Below are 23,288 nucleotides of genomic sequence, written 5' to 3'. Positions count from 1 at the left end.
AATTCAGATTTGCCATCATAAATTATGTTTTAAAATAATGAAACAGAAAACAGTCATTTTAAATGATAATAAAGTAAATGTAACCTTTGTGAGCATAAGAGACTTTTAAAAACATTACATTTTAGCAACCCCAATTTTTAAAACTTTAGTATATATTTCCCTGACATCACTTTAGAATGAGTCAATTGTGCAGCTTATAGATTCAATAAACAGTCTTTTTGGACTTGGGAGGAAGTTTTGAAAGTCACAGTGTTTTCATCGTACATTTTGTCTCTCAAAAGATCAAGCAAGATTTATTCCTCATGGTATGACCCCTTCAATAATGAGATGAAGTCTGCCAGACAATCTCAAGTTTAACAGACACAGAGACTATCCTAGATTCATCTTCACCACCATAGAGAGGCTGTTTAACCCCTCACCTCAAATATCATCTAACCGTTTCCCAATGGAAAAGTGCAGTTTGCAGTATTATTCACTGTTAATATCCGCTACCATCAGGCAAACCATAGCTGGCACTTCTCCTTTTGGAGTGGTTTCTAGCTCTCCATTTACTGCTATAGAAAGTAATATGTCCATTTTCCTAGTCATCAGCCTTAATAAACTCACCCAGGTCACATCACTTATGAATTCTTTAAAAGTCTTTTTTTGACCCATTACACGCTAACTTGTTCAAAACAGTTTTAAACTCCTAATTACTGGACATCTTGAACATTGTTAATCAGTTCCTCCAGCAAGTACTTTACCACATAGTTTAAAGACAGCAATTGTTAGGCCTCTGGTGAAACAAAGTGATCCTGATTCTCCTCCAATCTTCCATTTCAAAATAATTGAAAACATAATATTCTTACAGCACAATAACTGTCTCAACATTAATAATCCTAATGAGACATTCCAGTCTGGCCTTACCATAGCCCTAAAATTGCTCTTTTAACAGATCTGCAAGTTAATAAAGTAATCTGTCAATCCCAGATCTGTCTGATCTCAGTGCTGTCTTTAAAACTGTTGATCGTAAGATTGTACTTGACTGATTTATTATTCTCAGTTCTAGATTAGTTTAGATCTTACTTAATTGACAATAAATACTATGCTGCACTGGGTGCACACAACACCAGACAACTTGTGATATTCCCCATGGCTCAGTTACAAGTCCTTTATTATTTAAACATTATGTGCATCTATTAGATGGTGTAATGAATCAATATCCATCATCAGTGTGTAAATGATTCCAACTTTTTTTTTTTTAAACTTGCACCAGATGCCCACAAACCAATTAGCAGACTTCTGGACTACATCTAAAGATTGCAACTAGAGATTCTTTATTGTGCCATATATAAACTAATTGCCTCCGAATGTTCAAATAATTAGGAATCGTGATTGACAAATATGCTGTTTTTTTTAACTATACTAACAATGTTTTTAAAAACAGCATATTATCACTTTCACAACATCTCTAAGCCATGTGAATTCTTTTCCCTACTGACAGCTAGAATCTCATTCACGCCTTTGTCACATCAAGACTTCACTATTGCAGTAGTGTTTTGGCTGCCCTGCCAAAAGATGTCTAACAAATCATGTGGATTCATTTTATTTAATTAATTTGATAATAAACAGTGCAATATTCCATGAAGAATATTGTCCATCACTCCACATCACTCCAGCATGTAAATCTATTTAATACTATTTGAGTTAATTTCAAGATATTTAAATTTTGACTTTACCGGTAAGCTCCAAAACTGGAATATAAAACCTGACATGCAGTTACATGCAGTTTCAAGTTTACATTACTCTTGGTGTTTACAATTTATTTCCTTATATTTCTATCTGCACATTCAATTTTATTCTATTTTCTTTCATTATTACATGAATGTGTTTATGTAGACATTCAAAAGTTTGGGGTCTGTAAGATTTTTTTCTGTTTTTAAATATGTATCTTATGCTCACCAAGGTTGCATTTATTTGATCAAAAATACAGTAAAACATATATTGTGAAATATCATTACAATTCAGATTAATTGTTTTCTTTTTTCATATATTTTAAAATTAAATTTCTTTCTTTGTTGGCAAAGTTTAATTTTTGGCAGGCATTACTTTACGTCTTCAGTGTCACATGATCCTTCAAAAATCAGTAAAGTCAGCATGAAGCAGAAGTTGCGGTAGTCTTTTCTTCCCTATTGTGGTGTATATCCGAGTGAAACGGCTTCTGGAATAAGAAAAAATGTAGGGAGAGATTTCACTCTTCGCCGATAGTTTGATTGACAAGCTTTCTGACTAATCATAATGCAAAATCCGCCATTTTGTCTGACAAACAAACCAAACAGGATTAACATCAGTGGACTATGGTATATTGACATCTTTTTGCGGCTGAGGCACCATAACTCTGATTTTCATTTATGCTTATTTTGTGCTATATAGAGTAGTAAAGAGGAAAATATGATCGGTTTACATGCCGCTTGAACTGAGGCAATTGAGTTCTTACGCCACACATCATCACGCAGTGAAAAATACATATTGGAGCAAATAAGACACTGACAACGTGCCGTCAGACAAAACAGAGAAGGTTACTTTTGGCATGAAAAAGTCTTAGCTTTCAAATTTTGTAATTTTTTAAAATAAATTCAACCAATAAATACCATTTTGTGGCTCTTTAATGTGACAGTTCTAGCGGTTTAAACTTGAATGATCACTTCCTGCTAGTTATAGAATAAAATAAACATGAATGAACATCAAAATGTATGTTGTCTCAACCGCGGAAAGACGTCAATACACCATTTTCAAGTTCAACTGTACAATGTTAACTCTCCTATATGGTGTGTTTGTCAGACAAAATGGGGGATTCGGCATTATGATTGGTCAGATCGCCTGTCAATCAAACTCCCAGTAATGGGTGTTAAAACGCCTGGCCATTGGGCAGTCAGTATAGTCCAACCCATTTTCTGAGTCTTACGTCATAAAGAGAAGAGATGTTGTTGAGAAGGGAAGGTTAATATTCTTGATTAAAGATTACCCGTGCAAATGAATAATAAAAAAAGATGTGCATGGATACAGCATTTATAATAAATACTGAAACACTGTAAAAAAAAAAAAATTGTCATTTTTTATTTCATGATGACTTTAGAATATGTTGATTTGGTGCTCTGTAAACATTTGATATTAATATCAATGTTAAAAACAGTTGTGCTCCTTAATATTTTTGTGGAAATCTTATGCAGTTTTTCTTTAGGATTCTTTGATGAATAGAGAAAAGCATTTATGTGAAATAGAAATCTTTTTTGACTGTGTCTTTACTGTTCAATTTAATGCCTTCTTGCTCAATAAAGGTAATAATTTCTTTCAAAAAATAAATCTTACTGACCTAAACTTTGAACAGCAGTGTACATATCCAATTGCGTTTAAAGGGGCGTTTAAAAGGGCCTTGAATATGCTGTTTTTAGGCAACATGCCTTTTTATATTTTCATCTTTTATTCATTTGATTTTTTATTGTGCATGATTCAAAACAGAAAAGTGGCTATTGTATTAATAGAGCAGCTCTGTTTTCAGTTGTCATTAGGCAGGTAAATCCGAGAATTCATATTTCTAGAGTCACCCTTGAAAATACATGCTGAAGTGCACCTCAAATTACTATATTAAACACGTCTGTACATGACTTCCTAATGAAGTACCGATGAAGTAAGAACAATGCCATAACAATTCCCACAAATTGAATTGCACCAATGCTTGTCAGATCTTTATAGATAATTTTCTCAATTATTTTATTGTAGTTATTTTATTTAATTATTTTTTGAAAGTGTATTGTAATATATTAACACAGTGACGGTGATACTCAAAACCACAGCATTAACCTGATGACACAAGTGCAAATGAAGTGGCAACCTGCATGAATTATTCATGACTTGGTCCCTACTGTGAACATGACATCTATGTGACGTGTATCTGGGGGGCGGGGTTATTAATTTGAATTATTATTAAAAATTACAAATGCCATTTTATGTTAAAAAACGGAAACTTAAAATGCAGTATATGCAAGTGAGATGATAAAATTTCATTTCGTTTTGATCGTCACGAGTACCATAGAGGAATATATGTGTACCAAGCTTCATATTAAACACTGTTTGCAGATGTGTTCGATAAAGAACACTCTTATTTACTTACTATCACATGTGTTGTTTGTCTTGAGTCTGTGAGAAGTTAACATTGTTCGCCAGAACAGCTCATTGAACTAATCTAATTCAAGCAGGAGATGGAGCTACGATGTGTTCCTGTAACCCGCTAGTGACACTGATTCAACTGTAGTGTAGTGAGGAGTTGGCTAGTTTACAATTTCTCTTATTACTACAAGCCAGCACTCTGCTATTACATGTGGGTGTGATTAAAATGTTTTAATTCCAGTCTTTTCCCCCCCAGAACTCCCAGGCACTTGTGAAATGTTATTTCTGCACATAATGAGAGTGTTTTGATTTATTTATTTAAAAAGAGATTTTGGAGGCTGTGGCATCATGTTGAGATAATGGGTTTATTTGCACTAACAAGTTGTTCAGAGCCATGTTGTAAATTGCAATTTGCTCTGAGATTGTTGTTGCTCCTCGGATGTAGCATTTCTGTGTGAGTGTAGCCGTTAGTAGACTCCATATTAAGGATCAATTAGAACAGACTACTTAATATATATGTTTAAACCCAGACTTTAGCTTGCATATTGTATAAAAACAAAACTAATATATTTTTTACCCAAGCTGTGGTCCTACAAATGGAGATGTTATTAGGCTGAGGGGCGGTACAAATGTGATTAAAGGTCTAGACTGGTAAACAAAAGGTTGTCTGTTCAAATCCAACACTGGTGAAGTTGATGGTAGTTGGTGATGAATGTAAGTGGTTACCTGCAGAACAGATGCTCCAGCATGGAGGAACTGTAATCCAGACTCTGCCGAGTCAATACCACCGGTAGCCAAGATTGGGAAGCCAGGAAGAGCTTTTGCTATAGCTGACACCGCGCGCAGAGCTATGGGGCGGATTGCATTGCCTATCCAAATACAGGAGGAAAAACATTTATTAAACGTAAAGCAATAATTATATAAAATCAGTTCATGCAGATTACAAATCCAATTTGTGATCAGAGAGCATACTTTATACATAGACTACTATTCAAATATTTGGGGTAATTAAGAAATTAATACTTTTATTCAGCAGGGATACATTAAATTGTTTAAAAGGGACAGTGAATAAATTTCTATCATGACAACTCTCAGAGGGTTTAGCATGGTAATGTACATGACAATATTAATGTGTTTGGTCTTGGCAGAATAGATCTGCTATGCTGCTGCTGCTGAGGCAGAACCAGTACAGAGACTTGCTACTGCCAATACATCCATAACATGCTGCTGTGAGCATGTAAGAAACACTGCTGCTGCACAAATAACATATATGAAATAACCCCTATTTATAGCATACATGAATCACCCCATAGCAGATCTACACAGGTGGAGCTGGGGAAGGTGGAGGGTTTCTGAAGCGCGCTGCAACTGTTGCAGCAAGTACTAGCCAAGTATTTGAATGTTGAGCAGCAAGCTCACTGGCTGCTTTTACAGAAGAACCAAATAGCTGTGCCATGTGATAATGATATCATTATGTCAGACTGGAGTGTAGAGTTTTATGACAGAACTTTGGATTTATAACTTCTCAAAAGATGTGTTTTCAAATGCTGTTTTTTTCTATCCCTCAATTAATCCTAAAAAGTTTTTTTTAAGTTTTATTAAGTAGCTGTTCAACATTTATCATGATAAAAGATGCTTCTTAAGCAATAAAATTAAAGCATTTTATGACATCATAAGCATACTAGTAATGCAAAAGCTGTTCAGAAGATAAACATCTTCATTTTGCTGCCTCATTAGACATGTTTTTTTTTCTTCTAAATTTTAATTAAATCTTTGTGACCATAGAAGGGAGCTCTGTGAAGAAAATAAATCAAAATGGCAAACTATTATTTTGTTACTGAAAAGTATCAATAAATTGTTTAATTTAATTAAAATTGACTATATTACTCAATGTTTTAATGTATTTTTATGCATAATAGAGTAGTGCGCTGTTTGGTTGGCAACATGCTAATGTCAGCATCTTCTGAGATCAATAGAGCGCTACAGTGATGTATTTTTGTGTTTCAACCTAAAATTTAGCATCACCCTGGTTCCCTCTGCAAAAAGACAACAACATTTTTCCATTCTTGCATGTTTTGTTTATTAAGATAATATTCCCAAATTACCACAAATTTTATGAATTGTAAATCCTAAATACTATCGTCAAAAGAAAAAAAACCCTGAAGTTAAAGACTATGAACAAACTACACCACAACTTTAACATTACCACTTCTGACAACTGTTTTGATCTTTATTTAATATTTAAAAGTATTGTGTTGCCCTGAGGAACTTCGTTTCGTTCGCAAATCATTTGTGTTCTCTTGCAAATCTGTTGCGAAAGTTTCCAAGTTGGGCTCGCTGCAGCCCACAAGATCCAGGGGGTGTGGTTGGCTCCACATCTAGGGGGTGGAGATGGGGTGGGTTTAGGGATCAGGAGGTGGAGATGGGTAGGTTTATGTATATGTAAGGTGGGAGGAGTTGGATCTGTATCCAACCACGCCCCCTGGATCTTGTAGGCTGCAGCGAGACACTCCTCAAAGTTCCTAGGGGGAACAAAAAAGTTTTTCTGTGGGGCTCTGTAGATTATTTAATAGTTTACCTGTTTGATGTCCCAGAAAACCAGTCTCATTTAGCCAAACACACTTTTCAAAACACCTGAAAGCTTAAAAAGTCTTGTGTGGGGAATTACAGATTCATTTTTGTTGTAAAATTAAAACACGACAATATCATGAGCTTATGTTAACCACAGACCTTATTTCAGGCATTTAAACAAAAACACTATTGACTTCGGAATTATGGAATTGGTACTGCAAAAATGCATGTTTTTGGGTTTTAGTACTCATTCCTGCAGTGCTCTATTGTAAGTTGAGTCTCCAGAGTGGAGTGCTGGTTGCGTGACAGAACTATGTAGAGTGTTTCATAACAGTCACTTCAATGTTCCATATCAGTTAGGATGCTGCCTTATAAGCAATCAGTGGACAGCGAGGCTGCTCACTGGGTTTGGGATCAGAGCGACTGTGTCTACAGGTGTCTGGGTTCACCTATGAAGCAGTACAACCCTCCCCGTGCCTTTCTCATTTCATCTCTCAGGATGGCAGGATTCCCTAATGAAAGCCGAGCGGCTTTCTGATCAGTCAGACAGATGGAAGTGTTTATCACATTACATTTAACCTCATTTTCCCAGCAGGTTCCCATTCATTGATCACAGCCGTACGTTTGTCCACATTCATTTCACCTGCTCGGCTCAGAACTCCACTTCCACCGTTTGATGGCTCAAGACAGCTTCTTTTTTAGCCCCACTCCGGCGTGCTAAACGATCTTCATCACCCACACTATTCTCAAATTGGGGAGATAAATACAATCACGGCACATATTTTTTTGCATCCCCATGCTGCAAGGTTAATTATGCACATATGGGCGCTTCCTAAGCCTCTGGCATTTCCTACCGCCATTTTTTCTGCTCCACCTGTTGGCTGAATGGATGGCACGTCAGGTACAATTTGTCATCTCTGCTCTGTTCTGACAACCTAATATCGTAAGAAGACATCACTCGGTTCGCAATGAAAGCCATTTGGGTGTGATTTAGAGATGGGGGTTCGACTTAGTACAGTTTAAGTCGAGAGGCTAGAGCTCTGAACACATCATTCTTAAATGTCTGAGCGAGTCAAATACGTACGGAGGTAATAATGTTCCAGTAAGACATTGCTACAACTCATCCGGCAATGGGCTATTGTACTGTGAGTGATGTCACAATCGCATTAATATGGACACGACTTGTGCAACAAAGGTTGAGAGCCATCAAAGCACTTCTCAGCCAAAGGCAGCCAACACAGATAATGTTGTCATGCAGCACACTTCCACTCAAGAAAAGCTTCAGTCCTGTGATATTGTTGTGATGTTATTGTGGCACTGGCTCTGTCCTTCCCTGCGCTTTGTTCATGTTTTTCACGCCGGCCGCGGTGACAGCTCCTGTTGCTCTGACAACCCCAACATGTCCTTGTCAAACAGGGTCGCTCACGCCTGTTTGTCACCAGTACCTGTGGTGAAGTTGTCGGCACAAGTTCACTGCATGTCAACAGCAGCACAGCCAGGCAAATGCTAAACTTAGCTCAGATGATCTAATATTGTCTATTGAGCAGGGGTTTTAAGTACTTGAGTAACTACTTCATCACTACTTTGGTACTTCACTCAAACAACACTGCAACAGAATACCTTTTAATTACATTCTTAATTAAAAATGTAATTTAGTTTACTATGCACTGTATTTCACTGGTCATGACAAATTTATAGTCTGTATGTTTGTCTTATTGAGCTAACCAGTCAAATCACCTTATCCTGTGAATTTTACTTAAAACTGTAAATTAAATGTATTTCAGTGCGAAAAATAACTAGTAACATCAGATGAAGAGATGTCTCTTCGTAAACAGCAACACAGAGTATTTTATGCAAATTAAAAAAAATATATATATTGTTAAAACTGTAACCATGTTAAAAACAAACTTGACAGTCACTGGTTACACTATACAATCAAATATCAAAGTAACTTATAGATAAAATATAGATTTTATTTTCTAAATACATGTTTATGTGCTTTTTTGTGTAATTTTGTAATAATATTATTTGGTAATTGTTTATTACAACTTTTTAAGTGTCATATCTTAATCTCTTAGTCTTTTGAGTGTGCCAGACTGTCCAATCTTTCCATAAACAGGGTTCAAAATAGGGTCATAACAATGGTTATGCAAAACAAATGGTTAGCAAAACTGTTAAGCTGAGGGCGTCAAACTATTTTCTTCCAACATTTAGGGCAGTCAAAATGTTTTAGGACACTCCCTTATTTATGTGCTTTAGCAATTTCACAGTTTTGATTTCCAATAAAAAAATAAAATCAAAAAAATTTATGAAAATGAGAAAATGTATATATATAAATATATATATTCATTATTTTAATTTAGACTAAATTAAGCTACCACTCCATTGTGGCTAGTTTGGAATTTGGTCTGTAGGTATTGATATCTTTCCCAGAAAATAAGACAAGTAACAGGTTTGAAGGTTGAACTAAATGACATTATTATAACGTATTTATGCTAAGTTAGCTTTTTTACATAATATTTATTTAAATAATGAAAAAAAAACATAAGAGAACATGCTTAAATGTTTCACATTAAATGGGAAAAATGCACTTACAATTTTAATAAAGTACCCATACATACCAACTTCATTTCTCAGCACTTTTTACGCGCTTGCTATCGTGAGTGCCACTGTGAAAGAGTTATTGAGTTAGTTTTCCTAGTCCTTTTACTTTTTTTTCTGTAGGCTGCATGTGTTCAGTGGTATCACATTTGTGCTTTACAGAGACGCTTTTCAAACAGAGACGGTCCTGGATTTGCTAGCGCTCTGTATCTTTCATCAATACCTCATTACTCTAAGCAGGTCCTATCACAGCTTCCAATGTGAGCGAGCACAGCTCCGGACGAGCGCCATCCTCAGTCTGGTCCCGTGCTGAGGTGATTGACAGCTCAGTGAGGCCATCGGTGGCATCTGTTAGTGCGAGGCGTCCGCTCCCGATGCCAGACTCTCTGATTAATAAATCCAAACACAGCGCGAGATGGAGCGTGGGGTCTCTGCATCCTCTACGATTTCTATCTTCACCCGAATATGTTGTGCCTCAAAAAGACCCAGCCAGATAACAAAAGCAAATAAGAGACGGGAATAACGGTGCAGCTCTCTGTTAATTACGCCTGCCGATGCTGCCAGGGTGTCTGGGGAACATGGTTTTCCATGCACAATGAAAGAGATGCAATAATATATCTGTGACAGCAGACTAGCCGGTCGGCATGACCAATCATTAAAACACACATCAAATGAGGAGCACGTTGCCAGCTAAATGAAATCACAGTGGGAGGCCCAACCAGGGGAAAAATAAAGTGACCATATGATCTAGACTAGAGGTCAGCAATTACCGGACCGCGGCCTGGATCCGTACCCCATATTGGCTCCATACGGACTGCAAATCATTTCTCATAAATTAATATAATCGTAAACATAGCAGTGTTTTTCTCTACACACAAACATTTTCAGTCATCACTAAATGGCAAAGATGACACAGAAGCTGCATCTGAAGCAATATACACAGATGATATAATAACAAATGTATATATGCAAAAATTACAATGGCAGAAAAAATTGTAATAATAAATCAAAAACTGCACTCTGTGAAACCATACAAATATATTACTGGTTTTTTTCACATAGGGTGTCAAACCATCAAGAAAGTGATAGTGTGCCCAAAAATGAAAATGGTCTTCAATTACTGACCCTCGTGTTGTTCTAAGTCATAAGACTTCCGTACATCTTTGGAACACAAATGAAGATTTGAATTAAACCTGAGAGATAATATATATATATATATATATATATAATATATTATATCTATATTTTAATACGCTATATATATTTTAGATTTATATTTTATATATCTTATAAATCTGTCATATCCTCCTCATCTTGACCCAGTGTCACATTATTATATTTGTATACTAACAAAAATGCAAAAGCAAAGTGCTTTGTATTCACGCTACATTATAATCAAACCACAGCATAAATTTGAAGCAGACAAAACTCGAAACACCACTAGAGATGGAGTTTGTGTGAAGTGTACATATACAGATGACACAACAGAGCACTGAAGCACCCAACACAGACAGACTTTAATATTTATCCAATTATTTAATTAAATTTCAGCCTTCTGCATTGCTGTAACATCACAAGAAAGACTATCATAATACTGACTAATTGTGCAGTGCTAACTTTTTTATTCAACCTACAGAACACTAGGAAATTTTGTGGACCACAGCTTGAGAAGCTCTGCTATACTGTACAGCTTGTAAAGCAGCAGTCTTGAGAGACTATCGAGGGTTTATGACCTCTAAATTTTACAAGGTATTGTTAATGCCAACCAGATAATTTACAATGAATTCTAGGCGATACTAGACCATTTTTGGTCTTTCATCCCAATGCCCTAAAAATCAGTGATTAGCTTTCAAATATTTTCAGCTTACTCACACTCCATTGCCCTATCGCTCATCGACAGCCCTCTGTTACAGTGAAATCACAAAATATAATGCTTCTTTGTAAATGCAATCCTACATAACCTGATATTCAGTTGAAGTTTTAAAGTGCCCCTATTATGGATTTTTAAAAATTAACTTTCATACAGTGTGTAACACAGCTCTAAATGAATGAAAACATCCTGCAAAGTTATTGTCTCTCAAAAGAAAGAGTCAACTCTGAATCATTGAATCGAGTCATTTTTAAAATGAATCCCAAGCCGTTTCATGTTGACGTCAACATGAAACATTAGCATATTGCTCGCCCACTTGTTGGTCTTTTCTGAATGAAAATGCAGATTCATTCTTTGCTACTAGGTGACACTTTTGGAGCGGTAAAAATAGCAATTCCCCTGGTAGCGCTGTACACAAAGCAGCACTGTGCTCACAAATGCTGCTTTATCAGGCATTACAGGCATGATGAAATGAAAATGAGACCAATCGGACTTTCATATTATAAGAAAATGAAAGTGTTTTTTGACCTTGCATCCATGTCAACCTGTTCTTGGGGACTCCCAAAACCAAAATATGAACTTTTCATTACCCATAATAGGGGCACTTTAATATAATGTAGTTTCCCAGCTATCCAAACTAGTGATTCACCGATAATAAATTTATGAAACCGATAGCTGATTATTCAGAATGACATGTAAACTACACATGGAACCCTCTCATTGCATTCATGACTATAATATTAGAGATTAAAATTAACAACTGAGGCCAAACTATTATATTTAACTGCCATTTATTTTCAGATTTAATAATCATACTTAAATAAAAACTGAAATGTTCATATACAAATCTTCATGACAGACATGCATATATAATTAACAGTAAATAAGCTCCCCTCTAGTGTTTTTATAACTAACTAACCAACCAACCGTGAACACTTGATAACTTTCCAGAGGGGGGAAAAAAACTCTTTCTGTCATTGAAACAATTGAGTGGTTACATGATACATTTCAGTATGTCCTGTATACTGTATATGTACAGAACTTACCTTATGATGTTCAGTCATATTTATATTATTTTTCACTATAACACGTATTAAAAAGGAAGAGATGACTTGTGTTGCTGCTTGAACTGAGGTGGCTAAAGCAATCTGTGTGGCCTCATTTAAAAGTGCCAAAGAACATTTATTGTTTGAATTTTGTGAGGAAGTGGACATTATTTGTGAGCTGAGGCTTTGTTTTTTATCAGAAGTAACAAAGCACAAAGCAATTATTGGATAGGATAGGCGCACTACTAAAATGTTTGGTAAAGGGAAAAATTGTGGACTTGGCAACCTTGGCTTGAACTACGGGTGACTCATAGGGTCAAACAGAACCAGCGTTAACCGCTCTATTTTTGTGCAGTGGGATTGAGATTAATGCATTATTGCATTAATTCAACAGCCCTAAATTCTACACAAGGGACGTTTTCTTCACACACAAGTTGCAGTTTCTTCACACATGTTTTTCTGCCTCCTTTTGATTGACAGAATATAATCAGCCCTAGTCACTAGTCATTGACTGTTTATAAACAACTGGCCAATGGGCGATATCATTTATTGGCTGATACATCGGTGCATTCCTAACTTGACCTAGAGTGGGTTTCCCAAAAGCATCGTTAGCTTGGTCGTTAGGTCCATTGAACTCTATTGGTAACGACAGAACGTTCGACCATAGTTGCTTTTGGGAAACGCACCCCTGTTTAAGTTATTATTTGGACCTTTGAATGGATGGAAACCTCTTCAATCGTACATCAATCGAAAATCCCTGATCTAGACTATTGAACAAATCTGAACACAGAAATGGGGGTAACAAAACAGCACTAAACAACTTTTATTAATCAACTAATGAGTTGAATTATTCATATTAATAAATTAGTCTAAAAGTTTAAAATACCCTCTCTATCCGTATTCTAATCATTAGTGGCTAATGCAAGAATGTAGTACAAAAACTGTGATTATAAAGTTTTGAGAGAAAAAAAAACATCACAGAAAAGATTGATTTCCTCCACACTCAGACTTTATGACACTTGCCACATAAATCAAAGCACCTTAAACCTAGCCACAGCTGCTGAGTTAAACATTAAATTACTGAATACATTAGAGAATCAAGCCAGCTCCACCGAGAGCTCAGGGCGGCACACATTTATGTGCCCCTGGATGCTCTGCACATGGTTTTATGCTCTGGATATGGGCTTCTGAAACCAAAAAGTCTGAAGAGAGCTACAGTTCTGGGAGCAGATAAAATATGTGGGGCCGCACGGGCCCTTTAGGGCCCCGCTGATCAATAGGTTGGTCTCGGGCAGAGTCTTAGACCATTGCTGCAAGGCTGGGTCCCATGGGAGAGCTGCACGGTGAGGCGCATAAGACTTTAAAAGTGAAAAATATGACAGCCAGTCAGTTTTGCTTGCATAAAATAGAGCCTCAATAGTATGAGTATTAATTTTTAATGCAGGCCGTGTTTGTGACCCTGTCCTTGCCTTTGCAGACATTGTGGCAGCTCATACATAAACCATTTGCTGTTTAAAAGTTGTTTAATATGTGTGACCACAGAGATTGTTTTTATTAGTGGTAAGCACACAGATGCATATTGACATGTTCTTTTCGAACACTAATGAAAGCAATTTGTAAAATGCGTACATTGTGATTGTATAACCTGGGAGTTTAAAATGTGTGACAATACACACATTTGCAGTAATATATATTACACTATTACAAACACTTTTTCTTTATTAGTGTATATGGATAAATGGAAAAAATGTGATAGATGTACCTGTGGAAGATATTAAAACATGTTTTGAGAGAATATATCTTCAATTACATTTGTTTGTTTTTCTTACTACTTTAGCATTTTTTTTCTTGTTTTTATGCTTAAAGTAAGGGGGAAAATACCATTAATGTATGAAAAATAATTGTAGTAATTATGATGTGATGAATTGAAATGAATTTATGAATGGATTTTGGATGGATTTATGGATTTTTATGGATATTTAAAAAAAAATAAACACACACACACTGTCACGGTGCACACACGAGGGAGGAACCAGGAACACGCAGACGAGGATATAAACTCAAATAACATACTTTACTGACATCAAGGCAGGGCAAGACAAGGCAGGGCAAGACACAGACATCAAACACCGGGGAGTAACGAGTAGACCAGATGACACGAAACTGAACAGACAGAACTATAAATACACACGCAAATCATAGATAATGAGACGAACACGGCTAGACAAGAATTAACTAATGATTACAGCAGACAAGGACAGGAAACAAACCAAATATGGGCACAAGAGGCAGGAACACATGACACACACACAACAGTTCCCGTACATTACTCCCCCCTCCCGAAAGGCTCGTCCCGAGCCTTAACAGTTCCATCAGGGAGGGGGGGTGGGCGCTCTGGAGGCCCCTCAGGACAGACATCCACAGAAACACAGGACGGGGACCTCCAGAGCAGAACAGACGGAGGCCCCGGCGGAGCTGGGAGCTCAGGAAGCCATGGCGGGTGGTCTTCGTGGCCGTGGCCTCCTACGGCCCGCCCACTCCACCCAGAGCTCTACTACCCCCCCCCCCCCCCAAAAAAAAACATTTCCTTGGGGAATCCAGGGGGTATCAGGAGCCCTCCGGGGCTAGACAGACAAAACACGACAGAAACCCTCCAGGGTCAGACAAACAGGACATCCCACAGGAACTAGAAGCCCTCCTGGGCTGGCTAGGAAGCTGAGTCTTCCTCTGGGCATGACGAGGAGTCAGGGGCCCTCACAGGGTCCCTCAGCAACCTCCTCCACTTCTGCGACGGGGGGGGCAAGCGGCTGCGACTGGCCTCCATGGCCACAACTCAAGGAGCCGCCTGCCCCAGACGAGTCTCCATGGACAAGACATGACAAGGTTCTTTTAAAATGTTCCTGTGGGCACAACAAACACAAACACGGCTCTCCTGGCCGTGACATGTGGACTTGATCCACGGAGAGGGTAATGGCGGCGGCCGGCAGGCTTGAGTCAGCGGCAATCCGGCGGGCATTGAGTCAGGAGGCGGACCGGCGGGCATTGAGTCAGAGGCGGACGGCGGCGTGAACAGGGGGAGCCGCCGATGGTGGGTGGGCTTTCCCCACAGGACGGCGGCGTGATCTCCCGCGAATGGCGGGCTCGGTGTGCCGCGGGTAGCAGCGTGAGCCGCCGACGGTGGGTTGGCTTTCCCCACGGACGGCAGCGTTGATCTCCCGCGAACGGCGGGCTCGGTGAAGCCGCCGACGGTGGGTTGGCTTTCCCCACGGACGGCGGACTTGGGTGAACCGCAGGTAGCGGCGTGATCTCCCGCGAACGGCGGGCTCGGTGTGCCGCGAACGGCGGCGTGAACTCCCGCGAACGGCGGACTCGGTGTGAGCGGCGAGGTTGGGACTGGAGCCGCGGACGGCGGCGGATATCTCCCACGATCGGCGGGTTGGATGAGCCGCGGACAACGGCGAACTTCTCCCGCGATTGTCAGGCTGGAGGGCTCGCGGCCAACGGACTCGCGGTGATCCCGCCGAACTCCCACGCAGACTTGCAGTGGGCTAAGGCGGGATGCCGAGCGGCGACTTCCATGCCGCGAGGGACAGACAAAACAGGAGCAAACAAAAGACTTTTTAAAAACGGAAAACAAAACGAGGTGAAGGGGCGCCGCTTACTGATTTGGTCTGGTCTTCTGTCCCGGTGCACACACGAGGGGGGACACAGGAACACGCAGACGAGGATATAAACTCAAATAACATACTTTACTGACATCAAGGCAGGGCAAGACAAGGCAGGGCAAGACACAGACATCAAACACCGGGGAGTAACGAGTAGACCAGACGACACGAAACTGAACAGACAGAACTATAAATACACACGCAAATCATAGATAATGAGACGAACACGGCTAGACAAGAATTAACTAATGATTACAGCAGACAAGGACAGGAAACAAACCAAATATGGGCACAAGAGGCAGGAACACATGACACACACACAACAGTTCCCTTACACACACACACACACACACACATATATATGTACACTGCCCTCCAAAAGTTTGGAAACACCCCTGGCAAAGTGTGGTTTTGGATGATATCAGCATAAATTCGTATCAATGACCCCAAGCACACTTCCAAGCTGTGCAAATCCTATTTGGAGAGGAAACAGTCAGCTGGCATCATGTCTGTCATGGAATGGCCTCCCCAATCACCCGACCTCAACCCAATTGAGCTACTATGGGAGGAACTGGACCGTGATGTCCGTAAGAAGTGTCCAACCAGTGTGAATCATCTTTGGGCAATCCTTCAGGAGGCTTGGAGTAATATATCAAGTCAATGTTTGAATAAACTGACAGCTCAGATGCCCAGTTTATGCAGAGCTGTAATAGCTGCTAATGGTGGATATTCTGATGAATCGAAAATTTACGTTTTTTTCTATGTATACACTGTTTATGTAATAAAATATGTTTTCGTAGTTTGTGTTGTCCATAATCAGTGCAAAATTATCACAAATTAAAAAGGATTCATGCCAATATTGTCCAAAACCCCACTTTCCTAGGGCGTTTCCAAACGTTTGGAGGGCAGTATACACAGTGGGGCAAATAAGTATTTGATACACTGCCAATTTTTCAAGTTTTCCCACTTACAAAGAATGGAAAGATCTGTAATTTTCATCGTAGGTACACCTCAACTGTGAGAGACAGAATATAAAAAAAATCCAGAAAATCACATTGAATAATTTTTAAATAAATAACTTCCATTTAATTGCATGAAATAAGTATTTGATCACCAACCAACCAGCAAGAATTCTGGCTCTCACAGACCTGTTAGTTTGTCTTTAAGAAGCCCTCCTATCCTCCACTCATTACCTGTATTAATTGCAACTGTTTGAACTTGTTAACTGTATAAAAGACACCTGTTCACACTCTCAATCAATCAGACTCCATCCTCTCCACTATGGGCAAGACCAAAGAGCTGTCTAAGGACACTAGGGACAAAATTGTAGACTTGCACAAGGCTGAGATGGGCTACAGGACAATAGGCAAACAGCTTGGTGAGAAGGCAAAAACTGTTGGCGCAATTATTAGAAAATGGAAGAAATTCAAGATGACTGTCAATTTCCCTTGGACTGGGGCTCCATGCAAGATCTCGCATCGTGGCGTATCAATGATCCTGAGAAAGGTGAGGGATCAGCCTGGAACTACACGGGAGGACCTGGTCAATGACCTGAAGAGAGCTGGGACCACATCAACGGTTACTATTAGTAACACACTACACTGTCATGGATTAAAATCCTGCTGCGTGCGCAACCTCCTTCCCTCAGTAAGCGCATTGAAGATGGGTCGTGGCTGGGTCTTCCAGCATGACAATGACCCCAAACACACAGCAAGGGCAACTAAGGAGTGGCTCCGTAAGAAGCATTTCAAGGTCCTGGAGTGGCCTAGCCAGTCTCCAGACCTGAACCCAATAGAAAATCTATGGAGGGAGCTGAAACTCTGTGTTGACCAGCGACAGCCCCAAAACCTGAAAGATCTGGAGAAGACCTGTACGGAGGAGTGGGTCAAAATCCCTGCTGCAGTGTGTGCAAACCTGGTCAAGAACTACAGGAAACGTCTGACCTCTGTAATTGTAAACAAAGGTTTCTGTACCAAATATTAAGTTCTATTTTTTTATTGTATCAAATACTTATTTCATGCAATAAAATGGAAATTATTAAAAAATCATACAATGTGACTGTAATAGAACTGTTTGTTTAGTTTCCTTTTTGTCCTTATTTGGTTCTTCCTGTTTTAGTTTCTGACCTAGTTCTGTTAATTAGTTATATGCATCACCTGTGTTTGATTCAATTATCTTGTTTTCTCGTTTGTTCCAGCCCCTTTATAAGTCCTCAGTTCTGCCTTTGTGTTTGTCTGATCTTAAGTTAACAATTGTCTAAAGTGAGTTGATGCTGTTTATTAAAGACTACTCTTTTTGTTTATTCTTTCGTCGTGCGCCTTTTCCCTACAACCACCGGACCGTTACAGAAGATCAGACCGAAACTGAAGACGCAGCCGACGCCTGCTAGGATGCAGTTCGTCGACCGTTTTATTTCTTTAATTCAGAAGAACCCCTCATTCTATGGTTATGCTGAGGAGTTCTGCAAGCTCGCAGCGGCAGTGGACCTGCACGATGCAGCCATCCTCCATCTGTTCCGGCTCGGGGCCAGTTACCTCTATCCTATGGACCTCCCAGACACGACAGGATTATGTTGGAGAATGGGGATTTTCCAGTGTCTGGGAAGTGTCCGGGCCCGAGTCGGAACTAATCCGCCGTCCGCTGCGAGGAAAATTCCGCCGTCCGCAACAATGTTAATTCCGCCTATTGAAGAGGCGATGAATGTTCCGCCCGTTGCGAAGAGGATACCGCCGCAACCTGCGATGAACGTTACGCCATTCACGGCGATGAGGATCCCGTCCAGCCCACCTGAGTTCCCACTGGTCCCGTCCAGCCCACCTGAGTTCCCGCTGGTCCCGTCCAGCCTACCTGAGTTCCCGCTGGTCTCGTCCAGCCCCGCTTCCGTGCGCCCTCTAATGTCCGCGCTGCAAGCGCGCCCTCTAATGTCCGCGCTGCAAGCGCGCCCTCTAATGTCCGCGCTGCAAGCGCGCCCTCTAATGTCCGCGCTGCAAGAGCGCCCTCTAATGTCCGCGCGGCAAGCGCGCCCTCTAATGTCCGCGCTACAAGAGCGCCCCTTTGAATCCGCGCTGCAAGAGCGCCCCCAAGTGTCCACGCTGCCAGAGCGGCCCCAAGTGTCCGCGCTGCAAGAGCGCCCTCCTGCGTCTCCGCTGGTCCCGTCCAGCTCTCCTTCGTCTCCGCTGGTTCTATCCAGCTTCGTGCCTCCTGTGCGCCCTCAAGTGTTTGCTCTGCAAGAGCGCCCTCAAGTGTCTGTGCCGCGAGAGCGCCCTCACGAGCCCGCGCTGCAAGAGCGCCCTCCTGCATCTACGCTGGTCCCGTCCAGCTCTCCTTCGTCTCCGCTGGTTCCGTCCAGCTCCGCGCCTCCAGAGCGCCCTCAAGTGCCCGCTCCTCCAAGGCGCCCTCAAATGCCCACTCCTCCAGAGCGCCCTCAAGTGCCCGCTCCTCCAGAGCGCCCCCAAGAGTCCGCTCCTCCAGAGTGCCCCCAAGAGTCCGCTCCTCCAGAGCGCCCCCAAGCGCCCGCTCCTCCAATGTGGCCCCCAGAGGGGAACTTTCCCAAAGAAATTTTGGGGGGGTGGGGGGGGCCATATAGCCGCAGTTTGTGTGGCCAGGCCAAGGGCCAAGGCCACAAAGGACCCAGATCCATCATGGCCTCCCGAGGACCCCGATCCGCCAAGGCCGCCCGAGGACCCAGATCCGCCATGGTCTCCCGAATCTCCAGTCCTGCCATGGCCTCCTAAGGCTCCAGATCCGCCATGGCCTCCCGAATCTCCAGTCCTGACATGGTCTCCCAAGGCTCCTGATCCGTCCTGGAGGCTTCCCTGTCCTATCCTGGTCCTGCTCCAGCCTCCAGGACGCCTGCCCCCCCCTCCCCGATGTTACTGTTACGGTGCGGGACGCACCTTCCGGGAGGGGGGCGATATCTGTAACAGAACTGTTTGTTTAGTTTCCTTTTTGTCCTTATTTGGTTCTTCTTGTTTTAGTTTCTGACCTAGTTCTGTTAATTAGTTATATGCATTACCTGTGTTTGATTCAATTATCTTGTTTTCTCGTTTGTTCCAGCCCCTTTATAAGTCCTCAGTTCTGCCTTTGTGTTTGTCTGATCTTAAGTTAACAATTGTCTAAAGTGAGTTGATGCTGTTTATTAAAGACTACTCTTTTTGTTTATTCTTTCGTCGTGCGCCTTTTCCCTACAACCACCGGACCGTTACAGTGACTTTCTGGATTTTTTTTTTTTTATATTCTGTCTCTCACAGTGTACCTAAAATTACAGATCTCTCCATTCTTTGTTAGTGGGAAAACTTGAAAAATCGGCAATGTATCAAATACTTATTTGCCCCTCTGTGTGTATGTATATATATATACTTTTTTTCTGGGAAATATGATTAAAAAAATATTAACTGACATTTAAATATGTTTTAAAGTAAGACAAAAATTTGAATCTTGAATAATAAAACAATGCTATAAATTTGATTTACTTTTTTTTTTTCTTGCTTTAAGCGTAAGTCTCATTTATAAAAAAAAAAAAATCTAAATTTAGTTGGATTTATGCAACAATATTATTAATTAAAATAATATTTAAATAAATGTAATTTGTCTTAATACATAATTATTTTTCTTGAGTAAGTATCTTGTTTTAAGGATGCTTGATTTTTATTGGATAATAATACTGATTGACAAAGTGATTTTTGCAGTGTACTTCAAGCTGGATTTATGTATTTTCACTATAAGCCTCCTATACTGAAGCTCCATTTCTAGAGAGCAGAGAGCATGCCCAGTACTTTCACACCTGATCTAGTCCATCTGTCTGTGCAGGCAGGACCTGACCAGAGCAAGCCCAGACATCTCAGCACCCAGTGCGCCAGCCAACACCACACACACACACACACACACACTCCACACACACTCCCTCTCTTACCAGAAACGCCACCGTATGTAGTTCTGGCGCCTCTGCCAATCCCAGGCCAGGGTGTGGCATCGGCTTTGAGAGCCATTAGTCCAGATACAGTGTTGGTGGCTGTGACTCCATCTGCCCCACCTACAAACAACCACAGAGGTTCTTACAAAAGCCTGAACCAGCCACACTGTGTTCATGAAATTACATTGAGACGCTGTTCCAGTAATATCAGAACATATAAATACAGTGCTACTTTTAATCCTGCCAAAAAAGATCATACTTTACCAGGTCCTTATTTATAAAATACATGAATAATTACATTGTGAAGCTAATTTGTATAGAAGTGATCATATGTTAAGCAGGAACAAGTCAAGATATATAAAAGTGTAAAGTGACTTGAAAATGTTCTTATGCCAAGTGACAAGCACTGCTATACCTGTACATGCTAATTTAATTTTTAAATCATGTTGAGTTATGCATGTGTGAAGGAAATGACTAAATGAATAAATAACTGTTCACGTGTATGAGAATACTTCAGATGTGCTATTTAAATTGTAGTTTTGATCAATATATACTTTTTATTTACACACACACACACACACACACACACACACACACACACACACACACACACTCACACTCACACATATATATATACATAATTTTTTTTTATATATATCTGAATGTGTCCATGAGGGTACAGATATAAAAATATGTAGTTGTAATGTAATTTAATGTAATGTAAGGCATCAAACGCAAATTTGGAGCCAGGAGGAGACTTTTAACAAAATAACATAAATCAATACTCAGCAAATCTAGTGTTTAAAAAAGGTTACTGGCTTATATTGTACAATTCATCCTTCACCTTCTTGACTTCTATTGTGAAGAACATGAATGAGAATGAATGATGGGGTTAAATGACTTAAATTGCAGTGTAATAAAAGATTTTGCATGAAGATAAAAATTTGCATGAAGAATATGCTGATTACCACGTAGATGCATATACAATAGTTGTACATTGAAATAGCTAAAAAAAAAAACATCTCTTCCATCTACTCCTACACTTGACCCTCTTACACTAGCGCTCTCTATTCTATTTCTATTTCATCTACTTGTTTTCTTTTAATTTATTAAAAAAGCTTGACTATCTAACACTTGCGCTCTCTATTCTATTTCTGTTTTATGCATTCTCTATTCTTTTTCTATTCTTTCAACTTGTTTTCTTTTTATTTATTTAAAAAAAAACCTGACCCTGACCTACTTGTTTTGTTTTTATTTATTATTTTATTATATTTATTATAACGAAAAGAAAAAAAACTTGCTACGTATACTGCGTTACACTAACCAAGACTTGTAATAGCGCTTACATATATTGCTCTTTTGTTGGTTTTGATTGCTTATATTGACCTCATTTGTAAGGTTTTTGGATAAAAGCATCTGCTAAATGACTAAATGTAATGTAAATGTACATCGAAAATATAAACAATAGAATCTTATTTAAAATGTTTTCCTCCATCTGAAAATGGTTTGAACGTCATAATAATAATAATAATAAATGTAAAAATGTAATTTAAAAATGACTGATTAGGGTAATGAGTTGAATGTACAATACTGTTCAAAAGTTGAGGGTCAGTAAGATTATTATTATTATTATTAATATTATTTTATTATTATTTTTTAATAGTTAGTTATTAGTATTTTTAAAGAAATTAACAGTTATCCAGCAAGGATGCATTAAATTGATCAAAAGCATATATATATGTATATATATATATATATATATATATATATATTATACACTGAACAAAATTATAAACGCAACACTTTTACATATTTTACATATACATATTTTAGAGTGGCCTTTTACTGTGGCCAGCCTAAGACACACCTGTGCAATAATCATGCTTTCTAATCAGCATCTTGATGTGCCACACCTGTGCGGTTGATGGATTATCTCAGCAAAGGAGAAGTGCTCACTAACACAGATTTAGACAGGTTTGTGAACAATATTTGAGAGAAATAGGCCTTTTGTGTCCATAGAAAAAAGTCTTAGATCTTTGAGCTCAGCTCATGAAAAATGGGGGAAAAAACAAAAGTGTTGCATTTATATTTGTTCAATGTATATATATATATATATATATATAGAGAGAGAGAGAGAGAGAGAGAGAGAGAGAGAGAGAGAGAGAGAGAGAGAGAGAGAGAGAAAGCTACGTATTCTTTTGGATTGTAAAATATTTCACAATATTACTTTTTTTCTGTATTTTTGATTTTTGAATTGCAGCTTTGGTGAGCATTTGAGATTTTTTTCAAAGATATAAATAAAACATCTTACACTGTAAAAAAAACTTTTTTTTAAGGCAACCAGCTTTTTGGCAACAAATTATTTTTGTTGGAGATTCTCAGCTTTTTGTTGTATATACTTAAAACAACAAGTTGAGAAAACTCAAAAATCTGAAGCTGGTTGCCTTAAAATATTAAGTTGGCCCAACTTTTTTTTT

The 23,288-nt window shown here is 39.4% G+C and overlaps 1 protein-coding gene across 2 annotated transcripts in view; it reads right to left on the bottom strand.

The window, feature by feature from the left end:
• LOC306846365 (dihydropyrimidine dehydrogenase [NADP(+)]-like) overlaps positions 1-23,288 on the bottom strand; it is a 127,907-nt gene that overhangs the window by 12,981 nt on the left and 91,638 nt on the right. For both annotated transcript variants that reach the window (XM_079379690.1, XM_079379691.1), the window contains 2 exons: positions 20,812-20,931; positions 4,873-5,015 (listed from right to left, as the gene is read on the bottom strand). In XM_079379690.1, the coding sequence (XP_079235816.1) occupies positions 4,873-5,015; positions 20,812-20,931 (263 nt within the window). The remainder of the gene's footprint in view (positions 1-4,872; positions 5,016-20,811; positions 20,932-23,288) is intronic.

Source organism: Barbus barbus (genome assembly GCF_936440315.1).
Source record: "Barbus barbus genome assembly, chromosome: 26".
In the NCBI taxonomy this organism is placed as follows: Eukaryota; Metazoa; Chordata; class Actinopteri; order Cypriniformes; family Cyprinidae; genus Barbus; species Barbus barbus.
The sequence above is the reverse complement of the archived record's forward strand: the minus strand, read 5'-3'. Positions and strand labels throughout refer to the sequence as shown.